General features: G+C 44.4%; 2 protein-coding genes across 9 annotated transcripts in view; one reads left to right on the top strand and one right to left on the bottom strand.

Annotated features, from left to right (window-relative positions):
* Positions 1-440: 440 nt before the first annotated feature.
* Positions 441-8,946, top strand: radx (RPA1 related single stranded DNA binding protein). Of its 3 annotated transcripts, none has more exons than XM_029849028.1 (16): positions 441-1,501; positions 1,776-1,918; positions 2,019-2,208; positions 2,759-2,867; positions 2,961-3,061; positions 3,129-3,248; positions 3,332-3,427; positions 3,502-3,669; positions 4,009-4,139; positions 4,204-4,316; positions 4,396-4,440; positions 4,516-4,604; positions 4,684-4,920; positions 5,136-5,318; positions 5,431-5,570; positions 8,811-8,946. In XM_029849028.1, exons 1-16 carry the CDS (start codon positions 922-924, stop codon positions 8,814-8,816), a joined length of 2,451 nt encoding a protein of 816 aa, XP_029704888.1. In that variant the 5' UTR covers positions 441-921; the 3' UTR covers positions 8,817-8,946. The 3 variants fall into 3 exon arrangements, with proteins under 3 accessions (XP_029704888.1, XP_029704886.1, XP_029704887.1); XM_029849026.1 differs by lacking the exon at positions 8,811-8,946 and adding an exon at positions 7,312-7,690; XM_029849027.1 differs by lacking the exon at positions 8,811-8,946 and adding an exon at positions 6,327-6,741.
* The window catches only part of npas2 (neuronal PAS domain protein 2), a 32,289-nt gene continuing 26,538 nt past the window's right edge, over positions 6,890-12,640 (bottom strand). For all 6 annotated transcript variants that reach the window (XM_029849023.1, XM_029849021.1, XM_029849022.1 and 3 more), the window contains exons 17-22: positions 12,152-12,334; positions 11,352-11,606; positions 10,165-10,352; positions 9,979-10,071; positions 9,696-9,906; positions 6,890-9,337 (exon numbers count right to left, since the gene is read on the bottom strand). In XM_029849023.1, the coding sequence (XP_029704883.1) occupies positions 9,125-9,337; positions 9,696-9,906; positions 9,979-10,071; positions 10,165-10,352; positions 11,352-11,606; positions 12,152-12,334 (1,143 nt within the window). In that variant the 3' untranslated portion in view covers positions 6,890-9,124. The remainder of the gene's footprint in view (positions 9,338-9,695; positions 9,907-9,978; positions 10,072-10,164; positions 10,353-11,351; positions 11,607-12,151; positions 12,335-12,640) is intronic.

The raw sequence follows: 12,640 nt of genomic DNA on the forward strand, positions 1-12,640 counted from the left end.
TTATAAATGGTCACATTTAGTACAACGTTTGTGCTTATTTTTTCGAACCTTAATCATAATCAAAATAAAATAATTTGTTCTCAAAATGAATTATTATTACTGTTAAGATAGTGGATGTAGTATTTGCAGCATAAGTTACTCGTCGCTCTGTATTTTTAGTTGAGTATTTGCATACTGATACGAAAAGATTATGTTGTACTCTCATATTTAAACTACTTAGTTTTACTACTTAGTTATGTATAAATAAATGCAGCTAATTTCTGGCTTTATTTAAGCGATTTAATTCTGTTACCAAGGTTTCCCTTTGCCCTTTTTTCTTGCGCCACCATGAGGCATTTTCCATACATCGTTTTTTTTTTTCCAAAAAATGTTTTGGTTACTAAAATGACATTTATTTTATTTTTTAAATTGAAAAATTGTTGTTGACGTCATCTAGTCTGCGCCGCCACAACTCAGCGCGGGACTTTAAAAATGTGATTTTTCTACGAAACCTAACCCTTCTTTGACAATGTTTAAGTCACGCAAATTCTCCATTTGGAATTGCGATAATTCATGGAACATTTACTTGACTGGATTTTTGTTTTGTCTTTCTGCGTTGTTATTTAAAAGTGCTGTGACGTAATCAAGTAGCACCCGCTTAATTTATATCAAATGAAGGTAGTTTACCGCCTTCCTGCCAAAACAATGACAACCGTCACGTTTGAATGGTTTATGATTGCAGCATGAGCTCATTTCTATCCCAGAGAGTCTGTAGCATGTCTGAGTGAGTTTTAACAAGTGTGTTCGACAAGGCTCTTGTTGCTAGGGTTAGCTTTAGAAGTTTGTTAGCCGACAAGCTAACGAGTTGTTTTGTCAGAGCGGAAACAAGCAGAAAAGTTTACAAATAACTCAGACAGAATTTAAAAAAAAAAAAAAAACGCCATGGACGATTGTTCGTCCGAATCCTCTCTGGTGACTGCTGCTCCTCATGCCTCTTTTCTACAGAGGACATTGGAGCGCCTCTCCTCCACACAGTGCCTCCAGATCCGAGCAGAGGAAGCGGCTCCGGTAGCTGTCATCGCTCTGCAGAGGTATTTGTCAGAGAACGAAGCAGAGCAGCTCGACAGTTATGATGTGACCTTCACTGACGGAGTCTGGCGAGCCAAGTGCCTTCTCCACCCTGGCTTACACGATCTAGTGCACACCAACACCCTGAGGACTGGTGCCGATGTCTTCATCTCGCAGTGCTCTTATATTTACAACGAGAGGATGCTCGGACACGGTTACATCTGCATCGAGCAGCTCAGGTGTCAACCAGGGAGGTCTGTGGTCCTTCCTCAGATAAAGGATATTAGGTCCCTGCCTGTGCTGGTCAAACATGGCATGGAGAGGAGCGTGATGCTGCAGAGCGACGTCCCGCTTCAGGTGAGCCGCAAGCATTACCTGTCTCTATGGAACAACGACGACCCAGAGGGAGACATCTGGAGCCCCGGATACCCCTCACCTGAGCCCGTGCTGGACGGTGAGGGACTGCAGCAATTCCTCATCCTGCTGATTTATTTACTTCAACACTAACGAATAATGCTGCTTTCAAATCTACCCAACATGCCTGGCATGAGTGGAATATCACAAACACGGATGCAAATGAGTGCACACTGTTTCTCCACTCATTAATTCTTATTGTGTTTCTGAGACAAATGAGATAATCTCATATTTTTCCCCCTCTTCTCTTCTAAACACTTGCTGAGCTTACAAGACCTGTGGAAATAGTTTTGTCCATGGTTTTTTCCCAACAGTGTCCAAGATTACCCTTCTTTGTCACCTGGAGTCATTTTTTAAGCCTACCTGGAAATCTCTCCCTCTGTTAGTGAAAATAATTCACAAATCCAGATTACGCTATTATGGGAAGCATGGGCAAAAGATTGATTTCCCCTACCAGGTGAGATCAGAGTTTATGTTGTGCAGTTGTTTAGAGGTTCATTGTTGTTTAACTTGTAATTAATTAATTATTAATAATTTTATGCATGTCTGTTGTTCAGGCGTACTTTGAGGTTGCTGACCAGAGTGGGATAATGTCGCTCGTGCTTTGGAATGAACTCTGTCCAGAGTATTACCAGAAATTGACTGTCGGCACAGTGCTGTACCTTCAAAATTACACCCTGAAGCAGAGCTACTCAAATCGCTCCCACCCTCAAATGGACCACCACAGAATGAAGACCTTTAACTCTGGTATGTACACTCCTAATATTAATCACAGTATTCTCTACTTTATACGTGCAATCCTTTTTTAAGGCATCATCCACCCTAATTTAAGAAGAAGAATCCATTGTCTAACGTTTGTAAATCACCACTAGGTGGTGCTCAAGCGATAAAAATACTTTCTGGCTGGAAAATTGTTTGCAATATTGTACATAAATCATGATTTGGTGAGTAGAAACAGTTCAGCAGATTAATTGTGAGCTGTTTTTTGTTTGAACAGTGTACACTAGGACTAGGATGAAGGATGTGTGCCCTTAAGGGTTTCTGCTGCTGTAATATGGGTGTTTCCCATGACCAGCTGGACTGTGGCCTGTGGGCAGGCTATTTTATTGTGTTTTATGAACTATCTTCCAGTTAGGTTCTTGGGTTGGATGTCACCTCAGGTGCAGAATATTTGTATGTGTTTCAGGGTCCGCATCCTGTAGTCAGAAAGATTGGGAACAGATTCTCTAATGGAAACGTAATGATTTTTGATCATTTTGCCAAATGAAAGCTTTGACATTATATGTTTCTTTCGAAGAAATTTGCCTGAATCCTCGCAACCCAGCTTCATTCATCACTGTGATCTCACCAAAGCGCGTACTCCCTCAGTGGGGATTGCCTGAGGTTGCCTACCACTTTGTTACCAGGTAGTAAACTGAGCTTATTTCAATTTTTATCCCAACTCTATTTTGATGTCATACATCCTGTTCAAAAGCCACTTTGTGTCACGTGTCTGACAGGTCAGAGTTGGACAGTTTATCCAACAATGCCGCATGTGATGTCATTGGTTTGGTAACATATGTTGGTCGTATTGAAAGAGTCAAGAATAAAGCCACTAAAGGTAGGTAAAGCTCACGACTCAATTAGCGGTTGTGCTTGATGTCAAACTGACCGTATTGACGCTGCAGGTCCAGAGAAGTACTGGACGTATCGCTGGATCCATGCCGTAGATGGCACGTCTGATCACCCTTTTATCCTCGAGCTGTTTTCCTCTTCTCAGCCAGACATCTTCAATCATATATGCCCCAGTAAGTGACTGTAGCAGCTGTCTTGTGGGAGCTCTGCTGCCTCACTGGGAGCCTCTTTACTAACTTTATCATCGCTTCCTCAGTGACCTACCTGGTTTGTACCCAAATGAGAGTCTGTCAAGTGGACGGCTCACTCTCATACCTGACGAGCAGCTTTGAGACTGAGACGTTCATCACAGGTTTGAAGAGCTGCAACCAGAAGTGACCTGCGGATATGTGGTTACTGTACACTTCTGCTGTTCGGTCGTAACAGGTTACCACAAAGGTCAGCCATACGTGAGTGATCCGAAAGTGAAGAGCTTCATTCATTGGACCAAAACTCTGAAGGACAACGCTGTCCTTGAGAAGACCGCTGTTGGCGGTCATTACTATTACCCCCACCCACCACAGAAGTGCCTCCAGGCAATGGCAGATTCCTCCGGTGAGGGGCAATAACATCAACTCTTTCCATTTCCTCATGAGCCAATTTTTTTTCCCTATATTTGACATGTGTCTAATCAAGTTCTGCTGTTTTGTCAATATAAATATCAACATAGCTCATTTATACTGCAAAATAGCCTGACAGACGCTAATTATGAAACTGATCATCTGAAATCTAAAATGCCAACTAATAGCTGCTAATTAATTTAACACCAAGTACAGTTGATGATATGATCATGCTGCTAATTGCCCCCTCAGCAGGCATCTATCCTTCCACTCAGTTTTGGATTTCCAAGACGACCCACTCTGCTGCACTAACATCCTTGTGCTCCATCTTCAGCTCAGACTCTGCTGGTTGCTGTAGCTGACTTGAAGACGGAGATGGAGACCCTGCAGTACAGGGAGCATAAAAGATTTGCCATTCAGGGACAGATCTCTGCTGTGCGCTACACAGAGCTTCAAACAAGAGAGGTAATGGGAATGATTGGAACGCATCTTTTCAGAAGTGGTCACATGCAGCTTTGGGTTCCTGTAGGTTCCAGTTGTGCGTCATGGAGGTGATCCTCCCTCGAGCGCTGAACAGACAGCAAGGGCCAGTTTAACGTCGCAATCTCATGAAAAAATCCCAGCCAAAAGGATTCAGCTGAGGCAAGTCTTGGAAAATGCCAAAATTCCATGAAAATCTGGTAACTTCTCATTCAAGGGACATGTTGAACGTGTTTTTCAGAGAGGTGACGCCGTCTGTTCAGCGTGATCACTCTCCAGCCAAACGGTAGAAAAAGGTTCACCTGATGGTTCCTCAGCGGTCCTCCCTGGTCGTTCTAAATTGTGGTCTCTCTTGTTGCAGGAAAGCAGAACTTCAGGAAGAACGAGACAGTGAATCTGATCCCGAACCCCTTCAAGACGCGGAACGTCGCCCACCTCTTCAGCTTGAAGGTGCCCCGCTCGCCTCTGCCTCTTCCCCCTGCCTTTTGCATTAAACTGCCACACTGACCTGCACGTGTGCTTCTGCCAGACTCGGATCTTTTATCCTGGGAAAGCAGCAGTTGGGAGAAGCAGCAAGAAGAGGTGACGGAGCATCTGTGTCAGGGCGGTCTGCACCGGGACAGCTTCCATCGGGGGTTCACATTAGACGATAAAGACGTCCTATTGCAGTGGAGTAACCTTCAGCCCGCACACTGGGCACCAGAACAGAGCCCTGACACCGTCCCACCCGCAGACTGTCCAGGATATTACCAAGTAACAATACTAGGTAAGGAAACACCCGCTGTGGCCGGTTCAAGGACGCAAGCCTCCGTTACAGCAAACACTGTAATGACTCTACCATCATGTTGGTAGCAAACAGTTTTTATTTGAAACCAAAAGTTAAAAACGATGATCCTGTATGGGAACAACAAAGTTGGATTCAATATTATTTTCCAATGATTAGAGCAGCTTTAGAGCCCAGCTCCTCTGTGTTGTGCACAGGTATAAACAAGCAGATAGCTGTGGATGCTGCGTTTTTTCCCATCGTGAGCACAGCTGATCCCAGAGCTGTAGGCCTTCCTCAGGATCCCCATGGCAACACAATGCTGTCCAGCCTCTCGTCAGGCTTCCTCTGCCCTCTGGGTGACCCTGCCAGCACCAGTGACATGATACTCCCTGAGCCAGGTAGAAGACCCAGAGGTCAATCTTGACAGTAGAAATAATAAAGCTTCACGTTTAGTGTGACGCTTTATTAACGTCAATGTTAACGCTTAAGTGTCAATGTTTCTTTTCGCAGAGGAAGTCTTAGCAACTGCCAGAGAGCTGGAGGACGTGCACGTCGTGTGCATCCTAGACTTGTGTCACCTCGGGGTTGATCGGGTGGAAGTGGTGCTCAGCAGAGTGTACAGAGTGACCGAGCTGAGGCTCAACGAGGAGGTAAATAAGTGTTAACCTTCTGTGACTGTGGCCCCTGTGATCAGAAACGGCAACTAGTAATGAATTTATCTTTAGTTTTATAGGGACGAGTAATTTTAAACTGTCCTTATTTGCAGTTTCTAAACTCTGGTTAGCAGATATGTAAATATGAGTAGCACTGTTTATTCAAAGGGTTCTAACAGGAAAAAGATCAAAGCAAATATTTGCTGGATTTTCTCTGAATGGATGTGGTTCACACACCCTTTCACCTGCACGTCGCTGCTCATTAATGGCAGGGAACATTAGAACGTGGAACACTCCCTCGCTAACATGTCTGAATAAACTTCTCCATATAAACAGTTTGCTCAGAATAACAAGGGTATGTTTAAAAATATTTATTTTTCATATATCTCACAATAGCCATATTGATTTATAAATAATTCAGTATAACAATTAATAGATATTAGATTGTAAACTTAATTTTTTTTTCCAAATTTATTTTAAAACAATATATTTTTAAAGCTTATTTTCATGGTAAATACAGAAAGAATACAAGCCAAACATGTGACTGTGCAACACCAACACAAAAAAAGCCTCACCTCCGCTAATAAGACACTTCATTATCTGTTACAAAATTACTTTAATTTTAAAATCATGTAACATACATATATCATCTATTAGACATATAAAATAAACACTATATAATATTTTTTGTTTTACATTCTATCATACAACATATTCAATGTCTTTTTTTTTTTTTCTGCACCAAAACTGCAGAAATGGCCGTGAAGCAGCCACGGTGTTCATGTCTTTACACAGAGAGCGTTGATCCAAATGAAAGAAAAAAAAACAATCCCATGACGAAGAAAAGCATTCCGAAAGGTGAAGAAAGGTGCAGCAACTGTCAGGTAGAAAGCGACGAGAGAAAAAACCCCCAAACAAACGACGGTACCGTGACTTTTCGGACGCAGAACGCACCCAAACAGATGCAGAACGACTGGATCGTTCGAGGCTTGAAGCCACGTCTGGAACGCGAGCGACACCGTGACGACACGCTTGTGGACAAATGTGGAATCAAACCAACGTGGGAAGCTTCACAGTGACCGACGGGTCGATATTCAACGATTCCATTTCACAAAAACAAATAATCCTCTCGGCCTTTTGTCAGTAGTTGAAGTTAATGATGGAGAATAAAAAGAAAGTGTGTTTGGCACCTCAGAGTTACGGGCTGAACTGTTGCTACACTAAATATGGACGTACAGGAGGACGGGGGGAACTGCACACGTTTTAATGAAGATGTACAATTGCACTTTTGCTTAAAAGCTAATAGAGGTTGTTTCTTTTTTTTTTGCGGGTTTTGGCCGAGTCCATACTCAGCGACAACTAGCAGCAATCCCGGAGTACAAAAGGTGTCCGAACTTCTGCCTCGAAAGAATTCTTCATTCGTTTCTTTCGTGATCAGAGTGAATTTACTGAACAGTTTCATATGTGTGGGGGAAACGAAGCCTCTTCACCACATTCCCATGTGAATCCTTGCAAACGCACTCGTCAGTCAACACGTTTGATACCTTCTCCAAAGAAAAGCTACTGCTGATATCAACGGCTGAAGGAATGTTCGGTCAGTTCATTACAAAAATACCACCGTATAATTTACACGGTACAATGGCTTATCATACACCTCTATATACATCATACATCTGTTGTCAAACATTTAAAACAGTATAAATTAACATTCTTTTTTTCAAATTGACATTGCACATAGGAACGTGTAAAGCGGCACTGGTGTCGACTCTTGGGTCCACTGTGAACAGCACCAGTCTCCAGTCTGAGACCGACCAGTTGAAAGTTCCACAGCGGCAGTTTTGGGGGGGGGGGGGGGGGGGGCTAAGGATGCAGCTTTACACCTAAAGAGTGCTCGTGAATTAAAATGTAAAGAAAAATGAACTGAATCTCAAGTCTTCTGCAGAGCAGCCCAGCGTGACTCTGATTGTCATTCATTTAAAGAGGGGGTGGGGGGGTATAAATGATTCCAACTGCTGGTCCATCTTCATCACTTCAGCCCCACGAGCGCAGTGACGAGAGCAGAAGCACAGTTGGACATATCACAACCCCAAAATTAACACGTCTCAAAAAAAAAAAAATCTCTCTCAAAGATTGTCATTCAAAAAGAATCAAATAAAAAGTCTGTTTATGGGATGATGCTTGAAATGACGTCCAATGTTATTTTTAATCACCGCAGCTGCATATTTACACACTGATTGCACTAAAGGTCATAGAACTGGGAAATTCTCTAAATATCTCATTTAAAGAGGACAGAGGTGATTTCTCCCCCCTTGGAAATCATGAAATGATTACTAAGATTTTCTTGTCAGACGGTCAGTAAAGTAAATAGATGAGCAGAGTGTAATAAACAGGATTAACACTGTTAACACGGCCCAGTCAATCGGATCAAGACATCAAGTTTTGACCAACTAAATGAACGTCTCTCACTCAATACAAGAACTTTCATCTCGTATTGAACTAGTTCCTGATTCCATCCTTTTAAATCTCTCTGCAATAAATAAACATTAAATGTTTCCATCAGGGTTTGAGATATATATATTTATAAATCTATATGTGTGTGTGTAATCTGTTATTACAAATCTAGCTTTTCTGTTGAATTCTGACAAGTCTGATGCAGAAAATAATAAGTTATGACCTAAGAAAATACATCTTTGTATTCCAAACGGACCTGAGCTGGATTTTTAAAGCCGTAATCAGACCCAACCAAAGTGACCCGAGGACGTAGCGTGGGTAAAGGCACTAGTTTTCCTGCTCAGCCGGCTTCACATTTGTTTTTGCCATTCCTGGTGGGATAGCTGCAGCCAGCACCCCCTTCTTCAGATTGAGGCTTTAAAAATCGAGAAAGACCTTTCCAATAATTATAGAATCCCCCCGCCCCAAAAGCTTCCAGTGTAGATTCTCATCAAACCTGACTGTTTTTGATATGATGGCCATCAGGTCCCTGTTTTGACCTTTTCTTTCTGCAGGTTAATTACTGTTAGGGTTATGGGGGCAAAAACCACGGACGCCCGCAGCCAACTGTGACACCAGTCACCTGGGTGTAGAGTGGACAGGGGTGTCGAAAGCCATTGTTAGTAGAATATCAACTGACAGAAAGAGAAATATTCTACTTTTGCTTAGGAGGATGTGCTAAAGTGCAAAACACATGCTAAGAAGTTAAGTCAATGTTAGGTGAAAATCATCTTTTCTTCTCCACAGCTTTGATGATCCGCTTGTTCCGACGGTCGACGCGATTGGCAGCCGAGGTGACGCGGGCTGGCGATGAAGGTCCAGCCCTTCCTTTGATCACCACAGGCGACGGCAGGCCACTGAATCCTCCGATCGGGGCCCTCATTCCGGTGACTCCTGCACTGGTGCTTTACATCACCAGTGAAGCCACTGGAGCAAGTTTTCCACACTTCCAGCATTCCCACCCCAGAAGCTGGAGTCGAGCTTGACTTCCTAATGCCACGGCGTGCTGCCGCCAACACGGCAGCAGCGGATGCCTCAGTGCTCCACCAGGGTCCACAGCACTATCGAGTCAACATATTCCGGAAGTCCGCAACGCTGCCCGTCTGGTTTTGGGAATGTTGGTACTGCCGTGGTTGCAGGTGCACCTGTTGCTGCTGCGCTTGGGGCACTTGCTGTGTTTGGGGCTGCTGAATGTATCCCACAGTGCTTTGCTGCGGGACATTAGTGTGTAAGAATGTCGATGTGGTTCCACCGTGTAAAAGCCCTTGATTCATCTGTGAAGGGAAACAAAGGGAATGTGAATTCATCCCTGGAGCCATTGACTGAAGTCTCTCCTGAAGCTGCCGATCAATCACAGCATTTACACAAAGTGGCGCTTAGAGCTCATCTGGCTTCATCTTCACACCTGCGTTCTTTAATATTAAACATGTCGATGCAATACAAAGAGGCAATAAAGTGATTCCCTTCAATACTGTTGAAATATTCCCGAACGGCTGACAGAGCGGAACATTTGGACCAGCGAGGTCGCCATGAAACCCAATACAAGACTAAAAACAGTGTAAATGTTTGTCTTTTACCCACATTAACCTAAATTGTAAGTATTTCCGCTATAGCAGCAGGCGGCCGGCCCACCTGAAAGAACTGCTGCGGCTGCTGCAGCTGCAGGGAGTGGTGGGAAGCCTGAGGCTGTGTGTGGTAGGCAGAGTGGGACTGGTTGGTGATGAAGCTGTTGTGTGGGATCATTATCGGGGACGTGAAGACTGGCGAGGGCACCAGGACGGCGTTGCAGTTGACCTGCTGCATGGAAAACGAAGGCGCGATGATCTGCTGCTCCAACGTGTATCTGAAGGTGAAAGAAGGGACGGTTCAGACCCGTGGGTGCACGTGCACGTGCCTGTCTACGGGGGGTACCTACATGCTTTGAGAGATTCCCATGTTGCACTGGGAAGGCTGTGAGGTGACGTTGCTGGTGGGGACCAGAGTCTGCATTGGCTGGTTGAGGAGCATCCTGCGGGAAATTAAGGAATCAGGAATTAATACTTTTACTCAAGGTAGTACTCTAGTACTCGGGTATTTCTGTTTCCCAGCATGCAGTGCTCACCGCAACTGCCCATCTTGGGTGAACTCGTCGTCTATGTGTCTTTGGTTTGTGTCCTGCAGAGATCTGGTGTTGGTCTGGGAGAGCATCATGGGGTTACTGTAGAAGGGCATCGTCAGACTCAGGTTAGTCTGAACGGGCTTGGTTACTGTTGATTGTGCCTGCGCGCTCCTCGCAACCCTCTGCTGGACCTGCGAGGAAAACAAAGCCCTGCAGTGACAATCCAGTAAACTGGCACACTGATGTAATCCAGTCCTGCTGGAAAACCACATCATTACTGCCAGCACTAGCGGGCCCAAACTGCACAGCATGAGACGCTGTGAGCAGCGAGCTGCCGCCCCACGCTGTGGTGTTTCTGTCTCTCGTTAAATAAACGGCCTCCCGTTGTGTCGTTTAGGCGGCGAGTCGTTAGCTGCTGATGACAGAAGGTAATTTAATTCCGCGGCACTCTCTCAACACCAGAGTGGAGCTTTTTAAGACGGCACACGGGTGCATCTCAATAAATAGGAATATTGTCATTCTTTAACTATTGATGATTATGTTTTACAGCAAATGAAAACCTATAATTGAATGTCTCCGAAAACATGAATATTTTGGAAAAGTTCAATACTGGTGTCACGATCTAGTCCACCAATCATATTAGTGTTTCTGGCGGACTGGACTACATATGGGTCACGAGGAGAACTGTCCAGAAGACGATCACTGACACCGTGCACGAGGAGGGCAAGACACAAAAGGTCACTGCTAAAAAGGCCGGCTGTCGTCAGGGGGCTGTATCCGAGCACACTCGTGGAAAGTCATGGGTTCCCAGGCAGTGATGGTGTTGGGAACCCTGTCACCTGCTGGTGTTGGTGCACGGCGTTTTATCAGGTCCGAGGTCAGCGCAGCTGTTTGCCGGCCCATTTTAGAGACCTCCCTTCTGTTAACCAGCTTTATGGAGATGCTGATTTCATTTTCCAGCAGGATCTGGTGCCTTTTAGATTTCTTTCTTCAAGTCTTCTGAGACGCCAAATGCTGGGTTTTCGTTTGCTGTAAGCTATATAGGTAACACTAGCCTGTGTGTGTAAAAGCATCCATGAGTCTCTCTTTTTGACAGGAATTAGTGAAATAAATCCACTATTTTGATGACATCATAATTACTGAAAGGAACCTGTAGGTCAGATTTAGCTGCTTGGTTTTACTGGTCTAACCTGTGATGAGGGTGAGCTACTTTCTCTCAGGAGTGAGTGAGGAGAACCATGGGCCCCGCAGGACGGTGGTTTATGGTGGCCTGTGAGTGGTCTGATCACCCCCGACTGGCTCTGCTGTGTCGGCCTCCCAGATCCCTGTGGCTGCTGCTGCTGCTGCTGCTGCTGCTGCTGCTGCTGCTGCTGCTGCTGCTGCTGCTGCTGCTGCTGCTGCTGGGCCTGGCCGTAGTCATTGTGGATTGGCTGCTGTAGCAACATCTTGTGCACACACAGAATACAAATCCTAAATTCACCAGCATCCTTTTGTTAACATGCACATACAAATACGAGTCTTGCAAATAGCCATAGTCATCTAAAAATAATAAATGGTGGATTCATTTGAATACGTATATAATCTGTTCTGTCACATTAGGGACTTTAAAAAAAAAAAAAAAACATTTTCCACAAACTCCGACTAGCAACCCTGAAAATGGGAAGAGATTCTCCTTTAGCTCAAATCTTCTTTTTTTTACCCTGAAACTCATGACTCGCTGCTTTGGTGTGCAGTTACTTTAACAGTGCGATTTCTTTGTGCTTGCACGAGTTTAAACCTCTTGGTGGAGACATTCCTCCATCACTGCAAGGGTGCACGAACAAGAGCTTATGCAGATGGTACGTTTTCCTTTAAAAGAAGCTGCTGTCTGTATCTGCGGCTCCCTGCATGTGCATGCTAACCTCGCTGTGTTTGGTGGGAGCGTAGCAACCTGTGAAGTAAAGATTTTTAAAAAAAAAAAAACTCATTTCAAAACAGCCCGGCGTGCTACCTGTAGGTTCGCGAGATGGAGCTTCTCCTTAATGTCATGCAGCTCCTGCTGTTGCGTCTTAATGTCGGCTTGCAGGATGCGCGTCCTCTCCTCCAGCTGCTCCTTCAACTGGTTCATTACGCAGATCTGAGGCTGCTGCAGCTGATACATGGACGACTGCGGCGGCTGCTGCGGCTGCGTTTGCTGTTGAAATACAGGGAGGAAAAGAAAAGAAAAAGCCCGAAAAACTGAAAAACTACTCCAAATGGTGGAAATAATCGGCTGAATCATGTAATTGGTTTATTTTTGTGGCGGCCACAGCACATTAAGCTTTTGTGTAAAATAGGTCAGAAAGTGACACAGAGGAGTGATTTCATACAGAGGAATATATGAGCAAAATATGGAAAACATTATTACAGATCAAGACTTTTGAGTTCTTTGTCGTTTTCTTTTTTTATTACACTATTTTATATGGAGGCCTGGAGGCAAGCGAAGCCAACGGATGACATA

The sequence above is a fragment of the Takifugu rubripes genome, chromosome 15, assembly GCF_901000725.2.
Source record: "Takifugu rubripes chromosome 15, fTakRub1.2, whole genome shotgun sequence".
Classification (NCBI taxonomy): Eukaryota; Metazoa; Chordata; class Actinopteri; order Tetraodontiformes; family Tetraodontidae; genus Takifugu; species Takifugu rubripes.

Coding starts and splice junctions, on each gene's coding strand:
- radx (XM_029849026.1), top strand. CDS start 922: ATGGACGATTGTTCGTCCGAATCCTCTCTGGTGACTGCTGCTCCTCAT. Junction 3,062..3,128: donor CAAGAATAAAGCCACTAAAG/GTAGGTAAAGCT, acceptor TTGACGCTGCAG/GTCCAGAGAAGTACTGGACG. Junction 4,140..4,203: donor CAGAGCTTCAAACAAGAGAG/GTAATGGGAATG, acceptor GGGTTCCTGTAG/GTTCCAGTTGTGCGTCATGG.